The 15,436-nt window shown below is 36.6% G+C and overlaps 4 protein-coding genes and 3 non-coding genes across 9 annotated transcripts; 5 read left to right on the forward strand and 2 right to left on the reverse strand.

The window, feature by feature from the left end:
• Window positions 1–880: 880 nt before the first annotated feature.
• Window positions 881–2,475, forward strand: LOC140971708 (ataxin-3 homolog). Its single transcript, XM_073434125.1, has 2 exons — window positions 881–1,341; window positions 1,734–2,475. The coding sequence occupies exons 1-2, from the start codon at window positions 1,060–1,062 to the stop codon at window positions 2,307–2,309; spliced, it is 858 nt and encodes a 285-aa protein (XP_073290226.1). The 5' UTR covers window positions 881–1,059; the 3' UTR covers window positions 2,310–2,475.
• A 2,441-nt stretch (window positions 2,476–4,916) lies between these two features.
• LOC140971709 (uncharacterized) lies at window positions 4,917–8,395 on the forward strand. The gene is made up of 7 exons (XM_073434126.1): window positions 4,917–5,119; window positions 5,194–5,391; window positions 5,870–5,942; window positions 6,620–6,951; window positions 7,124–7,265; window positions 7,357–7,482; window positions 7,698–8,395. Exons 1-7 carry the CDS (start codon window positions 5,095–5,097, stop codon window positions 8,080–8,082), a joined length of 1,281 nt encoding a protein of 426 aa, XP_073290227.1. The 5' UTR covers window positions 4,917–5,094; the 3' UTR covers window positions 8,083–8,395.
• A 1,011-nt stretch (window positions 8,396–9,406) lies between these two features.
• On the reverse strand, window positions 9,407–11,018 carry LOC140971710 (large ribosomal subunit protein eL33y-like). 3 transcript variants are annotated; one of them, XM_073434128.1, is made up of 5 exons: window positions 10,870–11,018; window positions 10,717–10,752; window positions 10,378–10,606; window positions 10,250–10,292; window positions 9,407–9,571 (listed from the first exon to the last, which is right to left on the reverse strand). In XM_073434128.1, exons 1-4 carry the CDS (start codon window positions 10,899–10,901, stop codon window positions 10,251–10,253), a joined length of 339 nt encoding a protein of 112 aa, XP_073290229.1. In that variant the 5' UTR covers window positions 10,902–11,018; the 3' UTR covers window positions 9,407–9,571; window position 10,250. The 3 variants fall into 3 exon arrangements, with proteins under 3 accessions (XP_073290229.1, XP_073290230.1, XP_073290231.1); XM_073434129.1 differs by having other exon boundaries at window positions 9,407–9,579; XM_073434130.1 differs by having other exon boundaries at window positions 10,230–10,292.
• Window positions 11,019–11,792: 774 nt separating this feature from the next.
• LOC140971711 (fructokinase-like 1, chloroplastic) lies at window positions 11,793–14,253 on the reverse strand. The gene is made up of 2 exons (XM_073434131.1): window positions 13,358–14,253; window positions 11,793–12,754 (listed from the first exon to the last, which is right to left on the reverse strand). The coding sequence occupies exons 1-2, from the start codon at window positions 14,171–14,173 to the stop codon at window positions 12,062–12,064; spliced, it is 1,509 nt and encodes a 502-aa protein (XP_073290232.1). The 5' UTR covers window positions 14,174–14,253; the 3' UTR covers window positions 11,793–12,061.
• A 249-nt stretch (window positions 14,254–14,502) lies between these two features.
• LOC140971915 (small nucleolar RNA snoR27) lies at window positions 14,503–14,596 on the forward strand. The gene has a single exon (XR_012174389.1). It is a non-coding gene; the product is annotated as a small nucleolar RNA snoR27 (small nucleolar RNA).
• Window positions 14,597–14,683: 87 nt separating this feature from the next.
• LOC140971914 (small nucleolar RNA snoR26) lies at window positions 14,684–14,780 on the forward strand. The gene has a single exon (XR_012174388.1). It is a non-coding gene; the product is annotated as a small nucleolar RNA snoR26 (small nucleolar RNA).
• A 58-nt stretch (window positions 14,781–14,838) lies between these two features.
• On the forward strand, window positions 14,839–14,931 carry LOC140971916 (small nucleolar RNA snoR27). The gene has a single exon (XR_012174390.1). It is a non-coding gene; the product is annotated as a small nucleolar RNA snoR27 (small nucleolar RNA).
• Window positions 14,932–15,436: the final 505 nt, after the last annotated feature.

Here is a 15,436-nt window from a genome sequence, read left to right on the forward strand (position 1 = left end):
TATATGGGTAAGAGCTATCTTTTGAGTACGTGCGACAAAGTGTTATATCGTTTGAGTTATCTCTTTAATTTATGGGAATTATTTTTAGATTTTCGACACTGATAAATGTAAAAGCAGACTACAGCATGAACGATATCATAAAAAAAAATGTTGATATCTCCAACAACTTTTGAGATATTTAATACAAAATTCGAGATCTATTAATATTTATTAAAAATTTCTCCAATTGAAACAAAAATAATGTCATGATCTATTTTTTTTATTCGTAATTCAAAATAGAAGTTTAGTATCTTGTTTTTTAGTTCATAATTTCAAAATTGTAGTTTGTTTCTTATTAATTTTTATAATTAGCATTTAAATATAATCAATTCAAATTTAAATATGTAATTATTTCAAATTACAAGGATAATAAATATTTATTGACATATTTTAAAATAAAATAAGCTCACGATTTCGAGCCAAACCTCACAAACAATGGCCCATGCTCAATTACAAAATCTAGGTAAAATGGTTTAATTCAAGAACCACGAGCGGGTGAAGATAGCTTTGTCTCGAGCTTGAAGAAAATAAGAGCGAGATTTAGCTTCATATTGTTAACTGAAAATTCCCACAAAAAACTGTGAACGATGGCCCATTAAATAGTACCATTTCCACACAGTCGCCATCATCTCCGGTATTCAGACCTTTAGCTTATCATTTACAATTTTCCTTAAAATAAGTATATTTTGAAATAGACTTTTTTCTATCTGATAAAAACTCTTCATTTCCGATAAAATATGTTTTATTTTGATTTTGTATTTTTAATATCTGTTTCTGGTATTTTAGAGATAAAAATATAATTTTTTTACGAATAAGTTTCAGTTTCGTGTTGTATTTGGTTTTGTGAAGATTAATATGTTCGAGTTCATCTGTTGCGGTACGCTCCTATAAAACAAAAATCTATTAGAGTGCCACACGCCTTCATATTAAAAAGGCACGTGCTTTTTTCCTCAATCCCTCCTTTCTCATCCAACTGGAATTGTGCTCTGAACCCTAAAAAAGTACATAAACATTTGTTCTATGGTTTTACAGACAGAACTAGAGAAAATGGACAGCTACTCGGGAGGTGGAGGGGCTAGCAATGGGGGGATGTTGTACCACGAGGTACAAGAGTCGAAGCTATGCGCAGTGCACTGCGTTAACACGGTTTTGCAGGGACCTTTCTTCTCAGAGTTCGATTTGGCGGCGGTCGCTTCCGATCTCGATCGAACCGAGCGGCAGATGATGCTCGGTTCTGTCACCGGAGATTTTTTCCCAGACCTCTCGCACAACGTTTCTCTCGATGGAGACTTCAGTATCCAGGTTTTCATCCTTTTAACTTTTTTTTTTGAAGAATCGAATTATTTGACCGGGAGTATGACTTGTTTGTTTTGGGTATTGAGAAGTGAGAAGTCATATTTGCTGTTTTTCCTTGCCATCTCATGCCATGTTTGGTTTGATGATAGTTTTCATGGATTATGTAATGTTTTTTCCTTAGCGACTTGTCGAGACTGTCAGATTTTGTTATTGCTTTTGGTATAACTTTATTACTATGAAATACTCTTTGGAAATCAACATTTTTGGTTGCCTTGTGGTTCATAGATGCTCATTTTGGAGTTATTTATTTAGGCTGTCATTGTTAGTCAGATTCTTTGAAACTACTTGGCTTAACCATTGTACCAAATTTTTAAGCAATTAAATTATTTCGGTTGTAGGTAGTGGAAAAAGCTTTGGAGGTGTGGGGGTTGGAAGTCATTCCCCTGGACAATCCTGTGGCTGAGCCTGCCCAGATAGACCCAGAAATGGAAAATGCATTTATATGCCACTTGCAAGACCATTGGTTTTGCATCAGAAAAGTGAATGAAGAGTGGTACAATTTTGACAGTCTCTACCCAGCACCCGAGCATCTCTCGAAGTTTTACCTTTCAGCCTACCTAGACTCTTTGAAGGGCTTTGGCTGGAGTATTTTCCTTGTGAGGGGGAATTTTCCGAAAGAGTGTCCCATCTCATCCTCTGAAGCTTCTAATGGTTATGGGCAGTGGATGTTGCCCGAAGATGCGGAGAGGATCACCAAGTCATGCAACTCGACCACGAGAACTGATCAAAGTGCTGCTCAACAGCATTCTGATCACTACATCAAACATGATGAAGCAGAAATGCTACATGATGATGAAGATGAGGATTTGAAAGCTGCAATAGCTGTGAGTTTGATGGATTCTCCAACAGCGATTGAAACACGACCTGCTCCCGCAGAAAGTGAAAATAAAAACAGCGGTGCAGAACAGGCATGAGAGGAAGTGTTTGTGGTGAAACAATTGCCTCTTGGTTGCTTTGTACATTTTTATTCGTACAATAAACTACAAAGAAAAACTATTACCAGGATGATGATTATAACTGGGTGATTTTTACCATGCATATTTTTTTTTTCCAAATAAGATGCAGCCAATTTAATATTTATTTTATGTGACTGATTTTGGAGATGACATGATACACGGATTGTTTTAAAAAAAAATTTGCATGATGTAATGTTAGACTTGAAGTCCTTTTCTTTTCCCCTTTTCTGCCACTTTTAGAAGGTCCTTTACTGTGCTTTTAGTGCATCCATCTCATTTTCTCCAAAATGAAAGAACGAGTCATGGAGCACCCACTTTCTATCGTTTCGGTTTTAGGCGAAAAGAGACCTTGCTCTCTAGATTATAAATAAAAAGTCTCCTGTATTACATCCCATGTCCAAGCTGAATTCCCGTCCGCTGGAGTATGTTCTGCCTCATTTTGGCTGTGAGAGACCAGAAGCTGGTAATAGAGGCGGTGATGGATGAGGTAAGGTTTGTGCTGCCAGTTGTTCTGGAAACAGTTGTATTGTCACGGCAGACCTTGAAGGTGGTTGATCTCTAAATTTGGGTATGCTGGCTTTCGTCGTCACGATCATGAAGAAACAGCGTAGCTGAAAAGGGAGAAGATATGTGCCCTGGGGTCGCACGAAAAGTAGGATAATTTCCTTCTTGTTTCTTGTCGGAATGATCGGAAGCATGAATCTTGTTAATATGCAACTCAAATTCAGTTATTCCTAAAAGGACTTGAGACAGCAAGGGATTGCACATATGAAGACTCCAGTCCTTTTGACTGTTTGAATATTCAGAATACGTACATCACAACTGCGTACCAGGAAGAAACAAACATGGTAATAACATGCACCAACTAGCCTTAAATTGCAAACAACGTTAGTGATGAAGACCATGAAGCAGGCACTTTCGAGCCATGCTCGGAAAATTACTGCTTATTTCAAATGTCTTTGCCCATACAAGTGAACAGTTTTCACTTTAGATATATTTGTTGAGCATGAAAATTAGACAATCTCTCATAACGCCTGAGTCATTGAAACGGATTAGTACAGCATTGTTGCACATTTCCCTCGGAGAACAAAAAGTTGTGCAGATCAACTATATCATGCCAAGAGAGTTGGCAGACAATGAGACAAAGAACTGAAATAGGGCTTACATGAACCAAAGAGAATCCCTCCTAGCACAGTCCAAACGGAGGGCATGCTCACAGGGGATTTGCTATAAAAGCACGAGATGTTTAGAAGCCCAATCGATACTGGAAATTCTTCCGAATACATGTGCATTCTATATTTGTCATGCAAAAGTCGCTGCCAGACGAAAAGTGCCAATGCATGAAGGCAAACAGGTGGGACATGGTATGATTTTGTTCCAGTTCTCTTTTAGTTCCTACACACAGCTACTATTTGATTAAAGATGATTAATAACATGTATGCAGCGACAATTGCTGCACTTTCTGAAGTATTAAAAAGCAAACATCAGAATATGTTTTGTAATCACGCAAAACTTAATCTCTAACAAAAAGAACCTGCCAAGGAATTCTGAAGCTTAGCATCCTTGAGAACAGAGAACTCAAAAACACATGGGAGGGAAGGATATTAACTGTAATACATACCAGGCAGATGGCAATGGGGAAGTAACAACTGAGGCAAAAATGAACCCGATAGCCAAGCTGGCGACATGATCTGCGGTCAACTATCTTGGTTACGGCATTCACACTTGCTGAGCCAAGGCCCTTGGCAACAGGAAGATCAGCCAAGATCGACTAGATGATCAGGGCACGCGACTGTTACAGCGTCAGCAAGCACAAGCTTTGTACTAGCATCACTTCCCCTGCCTGGCATGCTAAACCGAATCTTAAGCATCCTTCCCAGCAAAACATCACCTGATCTTAGAAATAAATGAAAACCATAAAACTACAATATGGAATCACAAGAAATAATATTCGAAAGTTGTGTAAACCAAGCAATGGAATAACCATTTGCATTTTGCCATATATCATTCTAATCGACGAGCTTTATGAAAAGTTCCCACGGACACACATGAAATAAAAACTGCATGAACCCATTTACAGTTTTTTTGGGAAAACTCTAAGTTCCGTGAATTCATTTTTCTCTGCGGCCAACCATCTCGGTATGACTCATTTTTAAATGGTAATATACTTGTATATACCTTAAACAAGTTAATTTTCAAATTACCATACTACTCTTATTCAACAAAATTAATTACATTTATATTTAATATATTTGTTAAATTATCATTGCAAAAATACACACGTTTTCTATAAAATTAATTTAATACAAGATCACCATTGTTTTTTTTAAAAAAATCTATATTAACTAAATCATTATTACAAAGTAAGACAATAATTACATAAAATTTCAATATAATTATTCATGATTTTATATAAAAATATAACTTAAAACTTCTAATAGAAGCGTGAGTCAATTCACAAAAATTCAAATGAGTAAAGCAAAGGTTGCTTCATCTAATTTTCTTGAACAATTTTAATATTGTTGGGTCCCAAAACACGAGTTTTGTTCCTTCTCCTGATACGCCAAGCGAGCCGGCTATGTTCAGAAAATGGATCCAGCGTGTAGACCCCATGTCCGTGGAAGATAAACAATCCTCGTATTTTCTTCCTCGTTAAGGCAAGTTCGCATATAAAAAACAGCGTTATTAATTTAATATCCACATTCTTTCTTGATTATTAGAAGTCAAATCGCAAAATCAAGAAATGGAGCAGCCATTGTTATCCGCGGGTAAAGTTTCCATTCCCTGTTTCGTCTTTGTAGTAAAGCTTAATTTTCACAATCTTTATTTATTGTTGATGCAGAAAAAAGTGGGAGTGCGGGACGGGTTTCGTATGAGCACGTGGGAAGAGCTGGCGCCGTTATTCCTACGGCTTCGATGCCCGGAACTGAACTAAGCGTTGATGAAATTCGATCCGCCGCCGCTTTTTCTGATGTGTATCCGCCGTCTCTTCATGATTCCTTGGTGGGATCCCCCGCGCCTCTCCAGCTCTACCCTAACGGTAAATATTTGTCACACAATTTAGGGACGGTACATCATTTAGCTGAGTATTATTACTGTAGATTTGAGAAATTGGGTTTTCAACAAAAAATTTCGATTAAAAATTTATATCCTTGAAAATTCAAGTGTTGAAAACTGCAACTGGAGTTTGATCATGGACTAGCGTTTCCATATCTTCTAAGTTAAGAGTAGACCATTTTCATGTACTGTTAATCCAGCACGACTGAAACATGAATTTCACATTCCTTAAATTACAGTTATTTAAACATCAATCTCTCCTAAGAAACAAGCTTCCACGATTTGTTTGCATTGCTATAAATTATTATTCCATACAATGGATTGGTGGATTTTCTGTCTTGGATGAGGCATGAAGCATCGTTAAGCTGAGCAATCTAAAATTTCATGTTGATTTTCTTTTGTACTATATATTTGATTATCATCTCTTTTTGACATATCATATGGGTCTGCCAAATTGACAGTAGAACAAACCATTGGTTACCCTCAAGATGCATATTACGGGCATTTAAGAGATACTGCTGCCAATATACAAAGGTCAGTTTGAATGTGCAACCTGCTGAAGGAGTTCATTTTTATTTTTTGTGAGTCGTATAATTTAACTGTTCTACTGTTGGAATTTCATTTCCAAAGTCTGTATTTCACATTTAAGGTACAAAGCAAAGCATGTCCTATACTTTTCCCTTCACCACAAGTTAAAAGAGAAATGAGGTAAGTGATTCACCGATTTCAATCCTCAGGTGCCGCCCTAAAAATTCGGTTCCTTGTTGAATGGAATTTGTGCTTACATCTGATTTATATGGAAGGTGATGAAGAGGAAAGATCTGGTAAAATACTGTACGGATCACGGGTGGTTATTTTTGTAGACAGGTTCTCCGTAATTAACATTATTTAGCAGTCAAGGAAAAAAATTTGGTGGGACCTAAATGTTTCTCAATGAACGGAACTGTTAGTTTTTTTACTCTTCGACATCAATAGATTAAATTTGATGATTGACAATTGAAAAGCACTGGTGTTTTGAGGCAAATTCATCTTTGCTACTCTTGACTTTTACTTGGGATATTACATATGATTCAATTCAAGCTCTGAATTGCTTTGCCAATGGCTGCCCTTTGCTCATAGGACTTTATTATTTTCTGAAGTATTTAAATTTTTCCACGGCTTGTTATTGTCATATATAGCCACTTTATGATTGAGGTTCACTGAAAACACAGGCCTGTGTTGGATGAGGTGGAAATTCGAGAGCTACTGATCGATCATGTTGGTCATCGTTGCTGCTGGGGAAGCCGTCCCGCTCGAACATGGAAGATTCACGCAATAGAAAATTGTAATGTTTATGTGGGAACTATTGAAAGTTTTATTGAGGAGAGGGATGTGAAAACTGAAAAAGAACCATACCTTGGTGGCGAAATTGATGGAAAAGATAAGGGACATGAGCTTGGAGTGTGGGAAGTGGATTTAAGGTCCGAGTTCCCGGTACTTTTTACACCTCATAAAGAAACACGGACCATCATTCCTCATTCGGAATCAATTGAAAAATGCTCAGGTACGAGAGAGGAACAAAGAACTGGCCAATATAGTTTGCAAGATGTATTTGAATGTTTATAGTTAATACCGACCCCAATTTTTGCTGCCTATCTGATTTTTGAATTGTTTGTTGATATTTTAAACTAAAAAATGTGCAAGTTTGTTCTTGATTTATGTGTTCATCTGTGTAGAATGCACTGGAAGAGGGGATATCGTGTGCCCCACTTGCAATGCAGATCAAGATCCCGGTTTCTACAAGGAGAATCAGATGTCGCAGTGTTCTACTTGTTATGGCAGAGGTTTGATAGCTCATAAAGATGGATCGGATACAACGTGAGACTTTTCTCAGGATTTTAATTTTTTCCTTTCTGGATTGGAACAAGTAATCTAAGATAACATTTGAGAATTTCCCACCCATCTGCAGATGTCTGAAATGTAATGGGAAGGGGATGATTCCATGTGTGACTTGTGGATCTCGTGGATTGATCAAATGTGAGGTGTGCAGAGGTGGTGGTTCTGTTCTGAACCGCCAATTGGCTATCATTAGATGGTACATATGCCGACGTTACCAATATGTTCTCCATCCTTTAACCTTGTCTTGATCAAATCGCCAAATGCAGTGTTTTCTTTTGTTTCTCTTCTCCTATCGTGTATCAAAACAGATTCTCCTATCAACTAACCAGCATTCTCAATTATTTCATGTGTGATTATTCCTCAAAATGATCACACATCAAGTGTTAATGTAAAATATATTTGGGTTTGTAGGAAAACGTTTGAAGCGAAAAAAGTAAGTGCAGCAAGTGGAGCAGCATCAGTTCCAGATGACGTCTTCCACAGAGCAAAAGGTGTCCAGTTGTGCAACACCCAAGCTTATCAGTGCACCCCTGCCTTTTTTGCCGACTCGTATTTCCTCAACAAGTTTTCTTCCGAGGTTATCAGTGAAAGGGTTCCTGTACCTCCAACCGCAAGGGTGATTTGTGAAAGGCACATAATTTCGGTTGTGCCAGTAACTCGAGTGACCATGACTAATCGCGGTTCTTCTTTCAGTTTCTACATTATTGGAACTAGCAGGGAAGTGTACCTGAAGGACTCCTATCCTTCAAGATTCTGCTGGGGGATTTGCCCTTGCTTGGAATGGTTGAAGTTGTAGTTCTATGGGTGGTGAAATTGAGATATTTATTCGTGATACGCGATGATGAGATTTTGGTTGTTCTCGTGGGCACATCATGCTCACGTTAGATTTTGGAGGATATAGTTCTATAAATATAAATTGGTCATGGTGAACTTCAATCTGTATTATGCAAGTGCTTGTCTGGCACGATGATTTGTACTGGTAGTGATACGGCTTCATCAGATATGATCAATAATGATGCACGTAGGTATGTTGATCACGGTTGGTTTTTGGTTCTAGTGAAAGATTTTTATGATGAAAAGTGAAATCGAAATCAAACTAACTCTTCGGATTTCGATTCTAAGTTTCGGTTTCTGAACGGTTCCGGTTTGAATCGTTTTGTAATAATAAAAAAATTTATTTAAAATTTAAAGGCAGAAGAAAAATAATGATAAAAAATGTGGAAGAAATTAAATATTCAGCAATTATATTATAGAATATTTTGACGACATGAAATTGCTAGTTGTTTTTTTCATGTGCATTTTGATTAAACTTCCAGATTAACGTAATAATTTGCAAATCATGTACTCGAGGTGTTGGCTAAAAACATCAAACTCTTGATAACATCAAACTCTTGATAATTAGTTAAACGTACAATTACTAAATCAACTCAATCACCCACTTAAAATTTTAAATTATTTTTCGATTGTTGTTTCAGTTTCACGCGGTATTGGTTTTTTTTATTTTTTAAAAACAGGAACTAAACCCGTGAACCGTAAAGTCTTAAGTCAATGAAGTTCCTAACGTAAACCAGATTGTTAGGAAGATAAAAATTCACACTTTTAGATGTAACTCTAGATCTAATGATATTATGGATATATTAGAGTAATTGTTTTCTTTGCTTCTGTTTCTCCTGGAGATGTCCAGAATATTTATACACTAACGTTTTTTAACCTATTTAATGAATGCTAAATTCATTAAAAAAAAAAGAAGATAAATATACATCATGCGGTTTATGGCCGTGGAATCAATTAAACGGATCCTCACGTGAAACTTCATTTTTTTAAACATGGCAACAATAGTGAACTTAAATAAAACATCTTTTCTAATCTAATATATTTATTTTCGTATCATTATTTTATAGTTTTTATTTTCAGAGGGCTATGAGTTTTTGCCGTTGCGTCTGAATATTTTCAGATATTTTGCCATATTTAAAAGATGTTCTATTTAAGTTCACTAATTTTTACATTTTTAAAAAATTAAGTGTCACATGAGTGCTCGGCATCCTCTAAACTCTTCAACGAAAATAAACCCCCACGACATTTCGAACCTCTCAAATAACAGGAAAGCTGTTGAGATTCAGTGAAGACAAATAACTTGTTCTATTAAATCGTCAGGAAAGGAAAAACAGGTAATAAAATTGTGTCGAATAACAAAATTTTCCAAACTTGAAACAGCGAGTAAATGCTTTGTCATCTTGACGACTTGGCCTTGGTGTGCTATATCCCCAAGCTAAAATCAGCCAGAGCTAGATCATTGCAAAAGTAGAGAAAATATAACTTCAGCAAGAACTCAGACATAATTGGGGAAAAAAAGCACTTCTAATTTCTAAAAGCCAAATTATACACGAAGCAAAAACCAGCTGAAAATTGCACAAGAGCACACGGAAACTGAGAAATGTCAAATATACTCCACCAGTCTAATCCTGCATCACTGAGAGCTCTCTATATTTTAGGGGAACTTCAATAACACAAGGAAGAATTTCGAAAAAAAATTGTTTTGCTTCGAACAATCCAATGTTACGGGAATCATTTATTCATCAACTAAATATCATTAAATTTACCTAGCATAACTTTTCACCACCCAAATAAAGAAATAAATCTTACCACCGCACCGCTAGGTTGACATTTCTTATGCTGTGAACTTTTCATTTGTCAAAAACTTCACTATGATCATATCATACACAATCCCAAATCACAAAAAGTTATCCAAGACTACCATACCACCAGCGTTAGATTAGTGAGATCAGTTCACTGCACTAAATATGACGAAATCACATCAAAGATAATACTTATATTTTGCCTCTCTCAATTTAAGGATCAGCGCAACAACACAATCAGATGAATGAGAACAACATTCACTGAAACAGCATATCAGACTATTGTGCATCCAAACGAGGCACTTACAAATAAGTTTGAGTGATCACCTCATATATTGCTTGGATACATGAATACCCTCACCCTAGAACCCTGTTGTAGAAGCAAACAACAGCCAAATCATGATTCAATTCAAGATAAACTTTTCCATTACAACTCAAATAAACAGAAGTAATACCATGGACTTTGGTGGAAGATTAGACTTGAATTTAGCACGAACCACCCCGCTGTTGCCGTGAGGACGTGCGACCTTGCCCCAAATGCAACGGTAGTGAGAACCATTCTTCTTGACCTTGGCTTTGTAAATGTACGCCATCCGCTTCCCGAGGTACCATGCCACCTCCTCTTGCGTGTTCACTCCTTCTATCTGTATCAACGACGTGTTTGGGTACTGGTTCGACTTCGACCTGTCATCAATTTCACCATTTTACACGCAATCAAATCGATTTTCAAGAAATCAAACAAACACAGTATGCTGTTAAGCTACCACAAAAATAAAAAATTCAGGTTTTCTTACCTTTTGTACCCAAGAATAGTACCGCGAACGTAAAGCCTGTCAAAAAATCAACTAATCAATAGAAAATGCTAAATTGAAACAAAAACACGCCGAATTGGGAGAATATGCAAAGAAATAGACTGGACGTGAAAATAATTGATGCGGAAACTGCACCTCACGCGCTCGCCTTGCCGACCTTTCACCATTGCAGCGGAAAGAATGCTCGTGTTGGCGCTGGCTGTAAGGAATAGAAGTGGCAGAAACCCTAATAACGGAGATAGGAGGGTGAATAAAAGAAAACCAGGCCTCTGAAAATGGGTTGGGCTGGTCCAGTTACGTTCTTATAGAGGCCCAGCCTAGATCCGCTTATCTTTCCAATTGAAGATCAAAATTTTCAACTGAGTTGAAGAAAATAAATGGAACATGTCAAATAAATATTTCAAACCGATTAACTTGAAATGAATTCATAGTTTTCACATTATTAACGATTATTCAAGAACAATAAAGAGGAAATAATCAATCAAAATAATAATAATAATAATAATAATTATTATTATTATTTTTATTATTATTACAACAAAGAGGAATGAGAAGGTTAATACATAGCGGCTAGCTAACTTTATCATGCCAAGTAGGTTAAGTTCACGATTTTGAACATGTTTTCTCTATTTTTTATTTTTTTTAAACTAATAGGCATAGATAGATATATATTAAGATGGTATTGACAGAACTCGATCGAGGGCAAGGCATGAAAGCCGAATCAAATATTTTATTTCATGTCTATTAAAATCATACGATATCTTAAAATTGTGTTTAGATAAATTAATTTTAAATCAATGAATTTTATAATTTTATTATTTACAATAAAAGAATTAATAAAATATTAAATCTATAACTTACTTTTTTACAAATTATTAATACAAAATAAAATAAATTTCAGAAGACATCATAATTAGATGAGCTTGAAATCCATCACAATTAACGTGAAATATTATATAAATATGTAAGAAGTAGATTTAAAATTTATTGTATTATTTTTATAATCAATAAAAAAACATTTGAAATCCATGAATTTAAAATAAATATCTAAACCTAACTTAAGTAAATATGTGTAACAGTAACTACTTCAGAACTCCCCATTCCACAATAATACGATTATAGTTTTACTTTTACAAGATGCGTAGCATCGATTTACAGCCACCAGTAAATCATTGATGGAGTATAAACCTTGACAATCAGCTAAAATTGGTCCACGGCCTTATCTCGGACACACACATAGATATTGATCTACTTGCCATTTTAGAACACACAAGAATCATAAGTAGCCTGATGCTAAGACAGATTTGAGGTTTGGTTTCTAGACAGGCTACCACATTGACGGCACATAGACCTGTTCCTTAAGATTCTGGGTCGCACTTTCTGTGGGAAAACCTCGGACAGCACCGATTGTCCACTGTGATATGATGCCTGCTGAAATAGCAAATCGAAGCTGCCTATCCAATACATCTTGATTTTCATACATATCGGGTTGTGTTGTTAGCTTCCTCATGATTCCTGCCACAACAGCATCACCAGAACCCGTCCTGTCACAAGTAAACGGTGTAATAAGTACATCTTCTGTTCCCACCACCACACCATCAAAAGATGGGGTGTAATAATGTAAACGAAGTGTCCCATCTGTCACAAACAAAAATTTCAGTTTATCATGCCACAATGGCTTGATTTCTTCTGGAGTATAGTGGTAATAGTCTCTACGGTTCTTGGTTTGCTCATAACTCTCGGCATAGTACTGAGGCCTATAGTTTCTCCTTTTCTCATGATATTCTTCATCTAAAAGGAACTCCAATTCTTGCTTTGACACCTCAATAATATCCGCTCTTTCCCAGGCTCCCTTGATCATTTCCCTCGTCTCATCACGTGACTTCCATAATGGTAACGGCAAATTCAAGTCAAAAAATATAAGGCAACCAAATTTTTTTGACCATGCCATTGCTTTGAAAAGGGTAGAACGCATTGAAGGTGATAGCAGAACCTCTGAGTTAAAATGAAAAATTCTAGCCTGAAAAATCAAGTGAACCATATTAATTTCGCTAAAAAAGGCAAGCTCGAACAAAATTATCCAAATCAATCCAAAACTAGTCAAGTAGCTAATCTAGGAGTTATGTTCCAAGTCCAACCTTTTGAATACCTATTCATGATTCATATGAAAAACAATAACACAAATTACTATTTGAAATGAAGTAATTGCAACTTCAGAAAGCGAAAACTCTGGCCCCTTAAAACGCAAGAGTGCTCATACACGGTACAGAGCACAATAACAAATTTTCAACAATTTAGTCATTATTCACCATATTCACTTTATCCAACCCATAACCAAGCCATCACAGATAAAATAGCAATAAAAAGCATCCTGTTTAACAACAAATTGGCAGCCTATCCCTGTCTTTTCAAGAATAACCTACAGACCTGAAGTTAAACACTCTATCAATACATTTGATCACCGAGACTGATGATAAACAAAAGCATATCAACTTTTTTAACACATCTTATCCACAAAAAGTATGGTTCAATCAAGACATAAATCGTTTCCAATAAATAAATAAGGACATAAATCAAACTCCAACCTTACAAAAGGTAAAACGTTTATATTCATATTATCTACCTCTTTAAGCACAGAAAGATTCAGCTCTGAGCTAAGCATCAAATCCTCTGCACACTCCTTCACCTTCTCTACCTTCATTTTCCCATCATTGAATTTAATCTTCATATATGTACAGGCAGTTTTTGCATTAGCATCAAACTTCACCCCCCTGGTTTGCACCTTGTCCTTATTCATCATCAGCACTAATTCCTCACCAAGCTCGTCATTTCCAACCTTCCCAATAAAGGCAGCCCTCCCACCAAGCCTCACGTGTGAAACGGCCACGTTAGAAGGAGGACCACCAGGGGTCCGAGCAAACTCTGGTGGATCCCACTGCAGCATTTTCCATTGAGAGTAAATGTCCGGATGCATTTGCTGAGGCGCCACTCTCACAGTTGGCACAAACTCCCACTTTGCTGCCCCAAAGCAGCATATTAATGGCGGGTCTTCGTATGGAAAATCAATACCATCATCGTAATCATACAGCTCATCGTCATTTACGTCGCCTTCAGTTATCACTGCAGCTTCCTTTTCAACATCAGATTTTGATAATTCAGCAGTTTTCCGAGGCCGTTTTGCTCTTTTCGTTGATGAAGGTGGCGTAATATCAGTAGAGGTGGATTTCTTGCGGCCTCTACGAGTGGGTTTCGGCTGATCCCCGGCGGAGGAAGTATCCTTTGCAGAAGATGCAGGTGGTAATAATTTGCGGCAATTGCCAGGATTGAGAGTGAAAATGGGGTATATGGTGGAAAATTTGACGTCAGTCGGCAATCTTGGAGCTAAAGAATGAGAATGATGTTGAAGAAATGGTGGTGGAAGCAATTGAAGTGTTGCCATTTGGGGTTTAATGTCACTTAGGGTTTATCCATTCCCCAGCCTTTTGAATTTCCAACCGGAATGGGTGTAAGTGGGTATTGGTTTTGTCGACGAGCCGTTAATGTTGACCCAGGGTTATCGGGCTGAACAGGTAATTGGGCTTTCATTCTTATTAAACAAAGAGGCCCAATTTGGAACAATTAATCTAGGGTTTTTTTCATCATCTGTTCTTAAACCTCAACACATTCAAAATTCAAGTCGACACCAGTCAACATTGCTTCGCTCCATCTTCCATCTCTGTTTCGAATGCAAATTTTTTCTTTGTAAAATATTTCTTTTGTCGTATTCGGGTTGGATCGATGATGCAATGAAGTTCAAATCTGCGTTATCTATCTGATATTTTCCCATCGGAATTGAAGATAAAAATACCGTCTGAGATCGTGTCATGTACATTTTTTTTAAAAAAAGTTGATTGTTTAAACGCTGTTAATTTAATGTGTCTACTGGGTTTTCCTTTTTGGGAATAGAGGATGAGCATCAAGGATGAGCTTGAATTAAATTGTTATCCTTGCACTATGATTGTCTGTGAAGAAAACTCACGGGCAAATATATTCTGTCTGAGATGCTTTCCTCCGTTTCTTTGTTTTGAAATTTTCCTTCATAGGTTTGTTTATTTATTGCTAATCATTGGATCTGTGATGCTAACAAAATACACGATGTCTGTCTGCAATTTCTTTCGAGGAATTGATGATAAATCACAAGCTTTTCTGAGATCCTGAATGTATTCCTTTTTTTTTTCTCATTTTTGTTTTATGCATTGTCCGATAAAATCTATTTTAGATCATAAGCCTTGATGATAATGCTGGTTGTTCTCTGCGATTTTGAATGAATATATTCAATGTTTACATTGGAACTGCTAAGAGTATAAGATTATTAATTATAGTGACTCCCGTCCCATTAACTCCAAATGGCTTCAACCATCTGGTGCTTTGGAATTAGTATTTTGGGACAAAATCTGTCACGCTCCGAAACTCGGGATTGACACCGACGTCGTTTAACAATCACACAATTGAAAACAACAAGCCTTTGTAGCACAGTTTAAACCGAAACCAGTTTATAATTCATAATTCAAACGAAATAAACATTGTCTTTACAATACCGAAATCCAAAATAACAGAGTTTAGTGCGGAAACGTAAAACTACATAATAATAAACTTAAACTTAATCTAATTTCTTGAAATTCACCATCCCCAGAACTGCTCGGATTCTTCCTCCTCGATTTCT

The sequence above is a fragment of the Primulina huaijiensis genome, chromosome 2 (assembly GCF_012295235.1).
Source record: "Primulina huaijiensis isolate GDHJ02 chromosome 2, ASM1229523v2, whole genome shotgun sequence".
Lineage (NCBI taxonomy): Eukaryota > Viridiplantae > Streptophyta > Magnoliopsida > Lamiales > Gesneriaceae > Primulina > Primulina huaijiensis.

Excerpts from the sequence above, each read along its gene's own strand:
- LOC140971708 (XM_073434125.1), top strand. The coding sequence starts at position 1,060 with ATGGTTTTACAGACAGAACTAGAGAAAATGGACAGCTACTCGGGAGGT. Across the intron at positions 1,342-1,733 it reads ATGGAGACTTCAGTATCCAG|GTAGTGGAAAAAGCTTTGGA; the intron begins GTTTTCATCCTT and ends TTTCGGTTGTAG.
- LOC140971709 (XM_073434126.1), top strand. The coding sequence starts at position 5,095 with ATGGAGCAGCCATTGTTATCCGCGG. Across the intron at positions 5,392-5,869 it reads TCTCCAGCTCTACCCTAACG|TAGAACAAACCATTGGTTAC; the intron begins GTAAATATTTGT and ends CCAAATTGACAG. Across the intron at positions 5,943-6,619 it reads ACTGCTGCCAATATACAAAG|GCCTGTGTTGGATGAGGTGG; the intron begins GTCAGTTTGAAT and ends CTGAAAACACAG.
- LOC140971710 (XM_073434128.1), bottom strand. The coding sequence starts at position 10,901 with ATGGTGAAAGGTCGGCAAGGCGAGCGCGTGAG. Across the intron at positions 10,753-10,869 it reads CGGCAAGGCGAGCGCGTGAG|GCTTTACGTTCGCGGTACTA; the intron begins GTGCAGTTTCCG and ends ATTTTTTGACAG. Across the intron at positions 10,293-10,377 it reads ATCTTCCACCAAAGTCCATG|GGTTCTAGGGTGAGGGTATT; the intron begins GTATTACTTCTG and ends CTTCTACAACAG.
- LOC140971711 (XM_073434131.1), bottom strand. The coding sequence starts at position 14,173 with ATGGCAACACTTCAATTGCTTCCACCACCATTTCTTCAACATCATTCT. Across the intron at positions 12,755-13,357 it reads ATCTTTCTGTGCTTAAAGAG|GCTAGAATTTTTCATTTTAA; the intron begins GTAGATAATATG and ends TTGATTTTTCAG.